Source organism: Ctenocephalides felis, unplaced genomic scaffold, assembly GCF_003426905.1.
Source record: "Ctenocephalides felis isolate EL2017-DRISC unplaced genomic scaffold, ASM342690v1 CF-g0.4_SCAFFOLD_01492, whole genome shotgun sequence".
Classification (NCBI taxonomy): Eukaryota; Metazoa; Arthropoda; class Insecta; order Siphonaptera; family Pulicidae; genus Ctenocephalides; species Ctenocephalides felis.
Window position 1 is genome coordinate 19,084,033 of NW_020537646.1, and position 11,420 is coordinate 19,095,452.

Consider the following 11,420-nt stretch of genomic DNA (forward strand, 5'->3'; position numbering starts at 1 on the left):
TAACATGTATTTTTATTTATAATATGAATGCTTAAACATAATAATTTATAATATTGTAAAAATATTTGTGATCATAATATACTATTAAAAAGCAAATTACACATTTTAAAAATAAAATAAATATATTTTTACAATAGGTTAAAATTAAAAAGTAATAAAACAATTATTCGGAAATCCATCCCTGACTTAATATCCTGAACACATTTGGGACGTTCACCTAAAATTTTTTTTATTCATTCTCTATGCTTTTCATAATATTCGTCTAAATATTTCTTGTATTCCGCCTGGTCAGGCCACAACTCCGCAGCTTGAGAATTGAGCGGACTATCATTGTTAGGTTCACCTAACAATGATTGAATTGATATTAAAATGGTCCTGACATCATATAGAGCAGACCATTTTTCTTTTAAAATATCTAAGCAGATAGTGCCTCCAAGATCAACATTTGGATGAAAACAAGGAGTAACGAATTTGACAACAGGAGCAGAATAAGGGTACGAATTTGGAAATTCAAGTGACAGTTTGTATGTGTGATCGGAGTATACTGTGTCGGCGGGGCCTTTAATGGTTCCAATCCATTTAAACAAATTCTCGCCATCTGGAAATGCTGATATTCCTTTATCAGACGACATCATAAGCACCATCAATTCTTTCTGTAATCTGTTTCAAAACAATATTTTACTAGTGTTCATTAAAACTTGTCGCAATCACTTTACCTTTTGCTTACTGCATGACTATCCTTTAATTTAATGCTTTCCTCGCTGAATTTAACGGGAGCTGAAGAGTGAGATTGCACTGGATTAATATTCTGAGCCATATTTTGGACGAAAAACACTTGAAACCTCAATTTTATGGCGAGTTGTTTGTAAATTATAGTAAATGTCGATACAAAGTTTTGTCACAATGTCCAACCAACAAGAGAGAAAACAAATTCCTACTAGCGACATCTAGTAAAAATATTTTGATTTTGCAGGTTGTACATTTGTTTTCATGTCATTTAAATTTCTTTTACTGATTTTGGTATGATATGATATGATATAAAAAAACAAATACAAAATATATGATTTTTCACAATATTTGCAATAGAAAAAGGCGAAACTCATGTTAAATAATTGCTAAAATGCTTTAATAATACGGAACTTCCATTTCACATAGCTCTGTCGACATCTAGTTATAGCATTTTGAGTTTCGATTAATATGACAGTTTGACAGATTGCGGCAGTGGTTGCAGCCAAGACAATATGATTTTGTTCCGAATGCTATCTTATCTCCATCAAATTAAATAAATGACAGTGCATTAATAATAATCTTTACATAGTTAATTAATAATGTTTTATTACCGAAAATTTTAGTGAAATCTTTTGCGCATTCAAAGTGAAATCATAGAATCATTTAACATGGATTCTCTAAAGTTAGAGCCTTGTATAACATTGCCTTTAGATGATAAAACTCTTATAGAAATTATTGACAAAGCTAAAGATTGGGCTATAATGCATGGAGCTTCTATGAGATCTAAACTACAATTCTCTAAAGATACCATTCAGGTAAATTTATTTATTAATGTCGAAATATCACACAATTGCATTTATAATATAAAGATGTTATTTAAAATCAATCATCGAAATATATAAAGTGCACATAATGCATAAATTACTTGAGAGGCTACTGTATAGATTATATAATCAAATTCTCATTATTCTTTATTTCATTTTGTTTAGGTTAGGCCTTGCTTTAATATAAAATTCTTTCACAGATTATAAAACAATATTGTTATATATAATTATTAATTCACGTATGTGTGCATGGGATATGAGTGGGTTTTACTTCATATATTTTATCTCACAACATTCATTACAATGAGGCATAGTTTATACATTTGTGCATTCTCTGAATGCTCTTAATATAAACAATTTGGTATTTATGTTATGCATACACTCTGTATGGTGTATATATATATATATATATATATATATATATATATATATATATATATATATATATGTATTTATATTTAATACATCCATTCCTGTTTATATTATCATATAACCTTTTTATTTATTTTAGTTTGCTCCGTTTGTGCTAACACCTTCTACATTCCCGAGAGCTGAATTTGAAAAGGCAGTACAGCTTCAACCCATACTAAACGAACTTATACATCGGGCTGCACATGATCATGAATTTCTATCGCAATCTCTAGTTACTACTTTTGATGGAGATCCATTTACTGCCAGGCTTTTCCAACTTTATGAGGAAGTTAGAAGTGAGGGTGTAGCTCAGGTATTTATACCTTTAATCTTTTTGGTGAAAGGAATAATAATTACATGAAAGGAACAATAAGTGTTCCCCATTTATAATTTTGAGACTTCACCCAACCAAATAACATTTTTAAATAAAATTTTAAAACAAAATCAATGTTAAATTTTATAGTTTATTATCAAACGTAATTCATTTTTCACTAATGAATAATATATGTTTTATTACTGTGCCATAAAGAGATGAAGATTAGATCATTACAATTCCAGTTTTCATAGAAAAATTGTTTAATATAGGTGATGAGTATTAAAATTGTTTCAGAATATATTTTTAGGAATTACTAATTATAATTGATTTGAACTAGGAAAATTGAATTTCAAAAAAGGTTTAATGTATGAACCTCGATACTCTTATTCAATACTTTTGAAAAATCTTCAAGTAATTATCAGAAGCATCAGTGATTACAATGCAATTACTAGTAATTATTTCATTACTATTACTTTATGTAATTACTGCAAGTTACTGTTAAACTTTTTAATTCTAATAAATATGGTTACACATAAGGGTATAGTTTTTTAAGTAATCTTTTTAACTCGGAATGAATATCAAATTAATAAATACAAAACTTAAAATATTGGTGTCAAACTCAATTTATTTTCTAAAAAAAAGTTTCAATAGCATGCATATTTTGCCTATGAGACTCATCTAAATCCATAAGATATTGAATGACCTTTAGCGTATATCACTGGGCTTGCTCCGTTGTGATCTTATGCTGGAATCACTTTGCTGTGGAAAGTCTGAGACTTCACGTCCTTACTGCTGCTGGAAGCAAGTAGAGATCAACACTATTGCATCAGGTTTTGGTCATCTAGGGCCCGCCTCCGCAGTGTTGCAGAGGTGCGCTAATATCCAAAAGAATTTCCCATTTTACTTGAAGTTTTCTGATTAAAATAAAATATAACTAAAATTTGGGACAATTAATTAATTAAGGAAAAACAAACCAATTGTCTCAATATACTTATTATATTGAATTAATTTTTGCATTTTATGAAGAAACTGTAAAGGTCTTGTTTTTTTGTGATAAACGGTGTTGATCATAAAGCGTTGAAACTTTTGCTTAAATCCATAAAATTCATTTAGATAAAAACAGGTAATCTTTGTTATTACAGAATTTTCACTTGCTTTGAAAATTAAATTATGTTTAAATTAAAATATCACTTTAATAGATATTAATTGTAAAATGTTTTATTAATATTATACATCAACTCATGATTATTATTAATGATTGCTGTATATATTAATAATATCGGAAATTAAGAGTTTATTACAATCTTATATGAAGAAAATCAAATTTTAAAATTTAGTTTAAATGTCATTATGTTAACAAGCGCTTCTGACTAATTAATTAAAAAACCAAAGGTGAAGGTGGTCATACATGACTAATACTTGGCAATGTTACTTTTCTACCATCAGAATTCAAAATTTTATTAAAAGTGCGTTCATTTGCATGTACCTTAAATCTCTATTTTATTCGAAATGCAAATAATTTTTCATTCATTTAAGCATATTTTTATTTAACTTAGTAAACTTTTATTTGCTTTTTCTTGAACCTCAAATATGCAGCCTGATTTTCTTACAAAGATTTCGAGTTATTCATATTTTTACTAACAATATTTGGTCTGCACAAAATAAATGCATGAAGTACATTGCATCTTTCTTTAGTTTCATTTTACCATGGAATCGGTTTGGTCACATAGTTTAATTCTCACAAACAGGCACAACTTACATATTACTAATTCACAAACAAGAGTTTTAAATTATATTGTTTTATTCTATTTTGAATTTATTGCAGTTTTCACACATAAAATATGTTCAGTTATATTTAGTTTAGATACAAAAAAAATATGTACGTGCTTTTTTCTCATCAATATATTGTGATCGAATAGGAAAATATTAGGCATCGCTTTTGCTATTAATCTAATTTCAAAACAAGATTTGATTTTAGATAATAAAATAAACAAATAGATATATTTAAAAAACACCCTTTTGTGATAATAATAGTAGTTACTTATCATAATAGGTTAAAATTTTTCTTTGTATACACTATTTTATTACAGAAAGGGTATAAGCATTGCTATTCTTAATTTGACCCATTCTGGTATTTAAATAATTCATACGCAATTTCAAAGGTCTTTTTGAAAAGATGTCATTTCATAATTTTTCTTTTTTAAATTCACTTTCTGTCATAACTGTAAGAGATACAAAAACGCAGCTGTTATTGCATTCACGGTGGTTTGGACTATACTATTCATAGAAACTAATGTTGAAAAATTATTAGTGTAAATTATTTAATTTTCAGTGGAGTCGATTTTGTATAGCAATGCGACTATTCTCTTTATGAAACCTCATATTGCATGTTTTAATGATTTTTATTTATTACAGTTACAATTAATTGTTTTGATTTTTGCAGCATGTCCAAGCAGGTGTTCTTAATTAATTTAGTTATCATTATTATTATTCACAGGTGCAGCAGCAGTAAAAGTAAAAATCATTGATTTGATTATGCGTATATGCAGTTTATATAGAATTAGATAACGTAAACGTTAAGGCTTTACTATTAATAAACAAATAAAATTGTTCACCTTTTGATAGTTTTCCCAATACTTTACTTGGGATATTTATTTTATACTCCTAGTAACCAGTATTTCACCCTTCAAAAATACAATTTTGAACAACTAAGAAAAAAATACGGTTTATATATGTATATATATATATATATATATATATATATATGCATATATGCATGTCCAAATATATATATACATATTTGTTTATCACAAGCAACATGTATTTTACATTTTGAATGTTCAAATGTTTGCCATTAAACCTTACACATACATATACACACGTATGTTTATCTATGTACACAGTGTCCCAGAACTCAGCATCAAGCGGAAACGGGATGATAGTTCTGACCATAACTGTTCTAAAAAAAAATTAGAATTTTGGTGAAATTATGACCATTTGTCGGATATTGTGGTTATCTTTTTTTATTAATTTTGCTAATTTAAAGTTTGTATATGCAATCGTCCACACGCTCTTAGGTCCACATTGGAAAATAATGACACAAATCCTTAGATTTTTTTTAAAGAATTATGACTTTGGTGAACTAAGAATTTAATTTTTTTTAAATCGGTCGACTTTGTTTCATCAAAAGTTGGCGCATTCAATCAGGATTGTAAAACGGTAAAATACTTAATAGTTCTATAATAAAAAAAATCGGGTAAACAAATTAAAACCTCAAAAGCTTTTCAAATCTGCAGATTGCACTTAAAAGTTTAAAATTTTCAAACATGAGATTTTTTTACAGGCCATCAGTTTCGGTCAATACTAGCACCCTGTTTCGGATTGACGTTGAGTTCTGGGACACCATATATGTGAAAGACAATGAAATATAAATTTAAAATTGAACATTGATAAAACATAGTTTTTAAGTTTTAAAGAGGGAAACTAGAAAATATTTAAAATTAGGTCGTTCTTCTAAAATCAAAATGAAAATTATTATTGTTAAGATTATTTGTAACTTTACGATAGAAGAATATTTTACAGACAATTAACCTGGGCTTGATTCGTTCGGACTATTTACCCCTGTTCAGCGCTGGCAATAATATAAAGCAAGTGGAAATAAATACAATCGCTTCTAGTTTTGCCGGAATATCGACCAGCGTCTGCTTATTGCATAGGTACATATTGTTCTTTGCTGACATCAGACGTTTTTGTAATAATTACTACACTATATTTACACTATACAAATACACGCACTTATATTTGCATGTCGGTACATAAGTTTATTAAAATTAAAATGTCGTAGTACCAAATCGTTATTGTAACTAACAGCAAGCACCATACTTTCCACATTTTGCACATCACATTTTTAAAACCACAAAAAGCATACATTGGTTTATATTCATTACAGGGCTCGGAATCTATGTCCGGTGTATTATCAATTTGTCCATGTCTGATTCATTGGAAATATTTTTCAAGCATTTAGGACCAGCTATGTCGAATGGGTTATAAATTTTAAATTTGCAAAAGTGGTTGAAAAGGGGTTTTTCAATATGTTCATTTTATCAATTTAATGTATGGATTATTTGATAATATTTTAAAAGGCCTTATTTTTTGTTCAGCAGGGACACGCTGCACAGGTTTCCGAGACCTAATTTTTAATATCTATTATATAAAGTTTATAATAATTAATGTGTTTATTAAACTGGTTGTGACCAACCGATATATAACTAGGCACAAAATGAAAATGTTTTAATTTATTGTCTCAAAATTGTTTTTACGTTAATGTAAATTGGCAATGTCTTCAGCGCATGGCTTGTAAAATGTAATCTTTCTTTTCTTATCTTTTCTATGACTTTTATTTAATTATTCGTGATCGTGATCTTCCGTTTAACATATGTTCTTCTATGTATGTTTATGTTTTATGTAATATTTTATATTAATTTAAATTTACGAAAATTGTGATAAAATGCTAACCCTATTTGTATTTCATTACAATCTTGGTTATAGATATGTGCTCGAGGAACTTGGACATGGAGATAAAACAAAGAATGTAATTATCTTGATATATCTATATTATTTAAATAATAATTTATTAATATAGATTTTATTTGAATAGCTTCCTGCGAATCATGCTTTATCAGGTTTGTGTAATGCAATGCTTGAAGCTTGGAAAATAGCTGAAGATGAAAATGCTGCTATTTTGTTCATTGTTGAAGATGTATCTTACAATATATGTGATCAAAGGTAAATTAGTATTCTCTTACTATTTCTGCTATTCTATCAATATTTAATCAATTTATAATTATCTTAAATTCCTCTCGTTAATTTTAATTTTTTTTATAAAATATCTTCAGGTTTCACGAATTTGAAATAAGAAGATTGAATCCAAATGTAAGAGTCATTAGGAAAACTCTCACAGAAGTTTACAATGAAGGAAAATTGGGAAGCAATAAAGAATTACTAATGTAAGATGAAAAAATCGCACATAGCTTTGTGTTTTTACAATTTTAATATGTTTTTTTTACAATTTTAGTGGTAGTACAAGAGTTAGTGTTGTTTATTTCCGCGCTGGATATGAGCCAGCTCATTATCCAACCGAAAATGAATGGTCTGCACGAAGTATGATTGAAAAATCTAGAGCTATTAAGTGTCCATCCGTTCAATATCACTTAGCTGGTACTAAGAAAGTGCAGCAATCTCTGGCAAAACCTGGCATTCTAGATAGATTTTTAAATGATCCTAATAAGGTAATAATAATTATTGTTTTGAATATTAAGAAATGTTGTAGCGTGTATTTAAATCTATTACAGGTAAAAGCTGTGAGTGAGATTTTTACTGGTCTGTACTCTTTAGATCTGGATAAATTTGGAGATGAAGCATATAAAATGGCATTAGCTGAACCTGAACGGTAATTTGTAATAATAACTTAGGCAGTTTTGGTACATTTTTATCTTGAAAATTTCTCTAATACTTTTAGCATTACCGAATTATTTATTTGAATTATATTTCATTTGATTTGATATACATATATTCCAATGATGATATATAGAATTTTGCAAATCGGTAAATTATTAACAAATTGATTGAAATAGTATTGTTCATTCTTATTATCAATCACAGAATATATAGTCGGGAGATAAATATATTTATTTAATTATATTGTTAATGTCATTTCTTAATTTTGTTTATATTATTTCCAGATTTGTATTAAAACCTCAAAGAGAGGGTGGAGGTAACAATATTTATGGATCTAAAATAAGAGATGCTCTCATGAACATGGGAAAAACTCCAGAACGAGCAGCTTGGATTCTCATGGAACGAATCACGCCCCCATTATCCGAAGGTTATATTATACGACCTGGTGATCGTGTCCCTCCGCCCCTTGTTAGTCTAATTAGTGAACTTGGTATTTTTGGAGCAATCTTAGGGTGATTATTAATTTATTCACTATTTTACATAGTACTATTTCGTAGATTATTAATAACATAACTAGTTTTCATTTATATAGAATAATTTGGCCATTTGTTAACCTTTTTGATAATTTGCGGACAAAAAATCAAAACTATTTAAAGTGCTCTATTTAATACTGATTTATATTAAAATTTCAGAGATTCGGAAAATATTATTTATAACAAACAAGTAGGCCATATGTTACGTACTAAATTATCTACTGCAGATGAGGGTGGTGTGGCTGCTGGTTTGGGCGCACTCGACAGCCCTTATCTTATAGATATCTGATACATAATATAGATAATAAATGATATTTTTGCGGCATTTATTGTGGTAATAATGTTTCCAAGGTCACTTATTGTAATTTTATCATTGTTAAAATTTTATAAATGTATACTTTTTAAAGAAAATAAACATATATTTATGTATATTAATACGTTCGTTAATCCTTTAAACATAGTCGAAATATAGAAGTAGTTGTGAGCACTTGAATATTCATTTATTTAATAAACAAAATTTACTAATACATCTATTATTAATGGTGAAACAATATATTCAGATTAAAGATTGCGTAATTTCTGTAGAAGATGCATTAACAGATATCTCCTCTGTTCTTCTGAAGGAAGCTTCGTTATTTTTAAGAATTTGCTGGGGTCTAACTCAGCCAATTCGTTTTGATACAATTCAAGGGCATCTATATGAAAATAAATAAAAGAATACATGTTTAATTAAAAATATTAACATTTTTTACGAAATTGTGATTCAAAAATAAGTAATGATTCTAGTAGTTTTTTGACTACCAACGTTGAAGTCGGATTTTGTAATCGAAATTTAACGAAACCGTTTGATTTTTGTGTTTATAGAAAAATAAAAAGCTCGCTAAGATGATACCCGAAAAACATATCCGAAAGACATATATTTAAAAAAAAAACAATCTGGATGTGATCTGGATAAATTGCATATACATCACTATATATAGAGTGGTGAGGTTGAAATTAAAACAAGTGGGGCGCATGGCATCGTACCTTAAGGCAAATTGCTGGAACTTCCCGTACCATTTTTTTTTTTAAAAAAGATTAACATTTTTGAAAAAAAATTACCCTGGAAAAAATATATTTTTAAGAAACTATAAATTTTTGACAAAATTTTACTTTTTTTGAAAAAAAAAATTAGACTTTTTGAAGAAAAATTTATTTTGAAATATTTTGGAAATTCTGAACTTTTTTTCAAAGCAATCGTACTGCTTGAACTGCACAGAGACGAAATATCGAAGCGTCGCCGTCTAACGGATAAACATTGGTACGGAACCCATAAGAATGTAAACAAAATTTATACTTATTGTTAAAATATCTATAAAATATCTGATAATTTGATGTGCATATGTCTAATGATCATTTTTGACCGCCAAATGGCATTTTTTTTTACTTGTTTTACTAGATCTCCAAAACCGCTAGCCCTGTCTTCATGAAAATTTGATCAGTTCTTCATCTTGTTAATACAAGTAAAATGTTTTTTGAATTATTCAAATCGGACGCTCCGTTCTCTTAAAAACTGAGTGATCGTTTTTGGCACTTTTTTGCCCCATATCTTCGGAACGGCTAGACCTGCCTTCGCCAAAAACTAATCAACACGTCTCATCAATACGAATCGAATGTTTTTTGAATTGTTCAAATTGCTTCATCCGTGCTCCCGAAATCGTCGACGAAAATTTGTATACGCACACACACATACACGTACATACACACACACATACATAAATTTTGTTTAAGGTATGCCAAAATGTTCAGAAACCATTGAAACGTAAAGATATATAAACATTTTCATTTTCGATTTTTTTGCGATTACTATAACTTGCCCTACGGGAAGTCAATAAATCTCCACTTAATATTCTTTTGATATAAGACAATTTATCGCAATCTTTCTTTGAAAAAACTGTAATGTAGATTTTTTTTACTGATTCTTACATTCCAAGGTATATACTTGTCTCGGAGCTGTTTCTCCACGCAATTCTGAGGCGATGGCGGCTGCAATTAAACTAGCATTATCCGCATGAGACCCTCCAGCTCGTATATGATCGGTTGTGGAGACATTTGCCTCATTTTTAAACTTGCTGTTTTTAAAATCAAATTCCCCACCGTCCATTTTTTTCCAATCTTTCGGCTTAGTTCCATTCGCTACTGCTAAATAAGCGCAAGCTCCGCCTTCTGGAAACTCTTTCGTTGCTAAGTAGGTCCTTCCTGCAATACCAGGAATGGTCGTAGGAGTGTCGTCTGGATGTATAGCTTGTATCCAACATGGTTCCTGGTACCAAATTTTAGTCAGCGATTTATAAAAAATATTAATTGGTAGATTTGTCGAATTGACATAATTATACCTCAATTGTTTCCTTCTTAGCAAAAACATCTTCCAGATCTCCTGTTGGTGGAGGATTTCGAAAGACTCCTTTTAATTTTGCTGCTTGCATACAAAGTATCAATTTACTTAAATATGTGTTGCGAACTCGCTTTTTCTCGATTCCTACAACATGATCGCCACACAATTTTTCTAGCCATGCCTGAAAAAAGAAAATTTAAGCATTATGTAAATGTAATTCGTGTAAAGTAAAATTTGTGTAAAGTAAAATTACATTGCATCGTTCTGCATGCTCGACAGTTTCAAGCCGATGGGCAAAGCTCTGTGTTAAGCCCAGTAAAAATAAAAAATCTTCATCTAATTTATCTAAATTTTCTGCCATTTTTTTTAAATTATACAATGTTAATTTAAACCGATTTTTTTTTCGCTTCTAAATTTTGTAAATAATAAACAATGACATTTTTTAAACGTTGATTTAACCTGAAATTTTGTTTTCACTCTCAATTTTATAAATGTAAACAATGGCACACTGTTCCGTTAGTTTAAACTGAAATTTTGTTTTCACTTCTCGATTTACTATTTATTTTTATGCATATACATTTTGTATTTTGTTTATTATTAACTTCCCGTAGGGTAAGTTATTGTAATGGGCCGAAAATCGAAATTCAAAATTTTTACATTTTTCGACCTTTTGAAGGTTTCTGAACGTTTTGGCATACCTCAGAAAAAATGGATGTGTGTGTGTATGTATGTATGGATACAAATTTCCAATCACGTTTTCGGGCGCACGGATCAAC

At 28.9% G+C, this 11,420-nt stretch overlaps 2 protein-coding genes across 3 annotated transcripts; one reads left to right on the plus strand and one right to left on the minus strand.

The window, feature by feature from the left end:
• Nucleotides 1–87: 87 nt before the first annotated feature.
• On the minus strand, nt 88–903 carry LOC113370192 (ubiquitin-conjugating enzyme E2 C). Its single transcript, XM_026610865.1, has 2 exons — nt 717–903; nt 88–660 (listed from the first exon to the last, which is right to left on the minus strand). Exons 1-2 carry the CDS (start codon nt 815–817, stop codon nt 234–236), a joined length of 528 nt encoding a protein of 175 aa, XP_026466650.1. The 5' UTR covers nt 818–903; the 3' UTR covers nt 88–233.
• Nucleotides 904–1,290: 387 nt separating this feature from the next.
• On the plus strand, nt 1,291–8,616 carry LOC113370193 (glutathione synthetase-like). Of its 2 annotated transcripts, none has more exons than XM_026610866.1 (10): nt 1,291–1,544; nt 2,065–2,277; nt 2,990–3,150; nt 6,829–6,871; nt 6,938–7,065; nt 7,176–7,286; nt 7,355–7,568; nt 7,632–7,729; nt 8,022–8,249; nt 8,430–8,616. In XM_026610866.1, exons 1-10 carry the CDS (start codon nt 1,398–1,400, stop codon nt 8,557–8,559), a joined length of 1,473 nt encoding a protein of 490 aa, XP_026466651.1. In that variant the 5' UTR covers nt 1,291–1,397; the 3' UTR covers nt 8,560–8,616. The 2 variants fall into 2 exon arrangements, with proteins under 2 accessions (XP_026466651.1, XP_026466652.1); XM_026610867.1 differs by lacking the exon at nt 2,990–3,150 and adding an exon at nt 5,863–5,996.
• Nucleotides 8,617–11,420: the final 2,804 nt, after the last annotated feature.

What these genes read in the sequence shown, in the direction of transcription:
- LOC113370192 (XM_026610865.1), bottom strand. Translation starts at nt 817, where the DNA reads ATGGCTCAGAATATTAATCCAGTGCAATCTCACTCTTCAGCTCCCGTT. An exon ending in AGTCATGCAGTAAGCAAAAG is followed by an intron (nt 661 to 716) that starts GTAAAGTGATTG and finishes GTTTTGAAACAG; the next exon opens with ATTACAGAAAGAATTGATGG.
- LOC113370193 (XM_026610866.1), top strand. Translation starts at nt 1,398, where the DNA reads ATGGATTCTCTAAAGTTAGAGCCTTGTATAACATTGCCTTTAGATGAT. An exon ending in TCTCTAAAGATACCATTCAG is followed by an intron (nt 1,545 to 2,064) that starts GTAAATTTATTT and finishes TATTTATTTTAG; the next exon opens with TTTGCTCCGTTTGTGCTAAC. An exon ending in ATGGAGATAAAACAAAGAAT is followed by an intron (nt 6,872 to 6,937) that starts GTAATTATCTTG and finishes TTATTTGAATAG; the next exon opens with CTTCCTGCGAATCATGCTTT.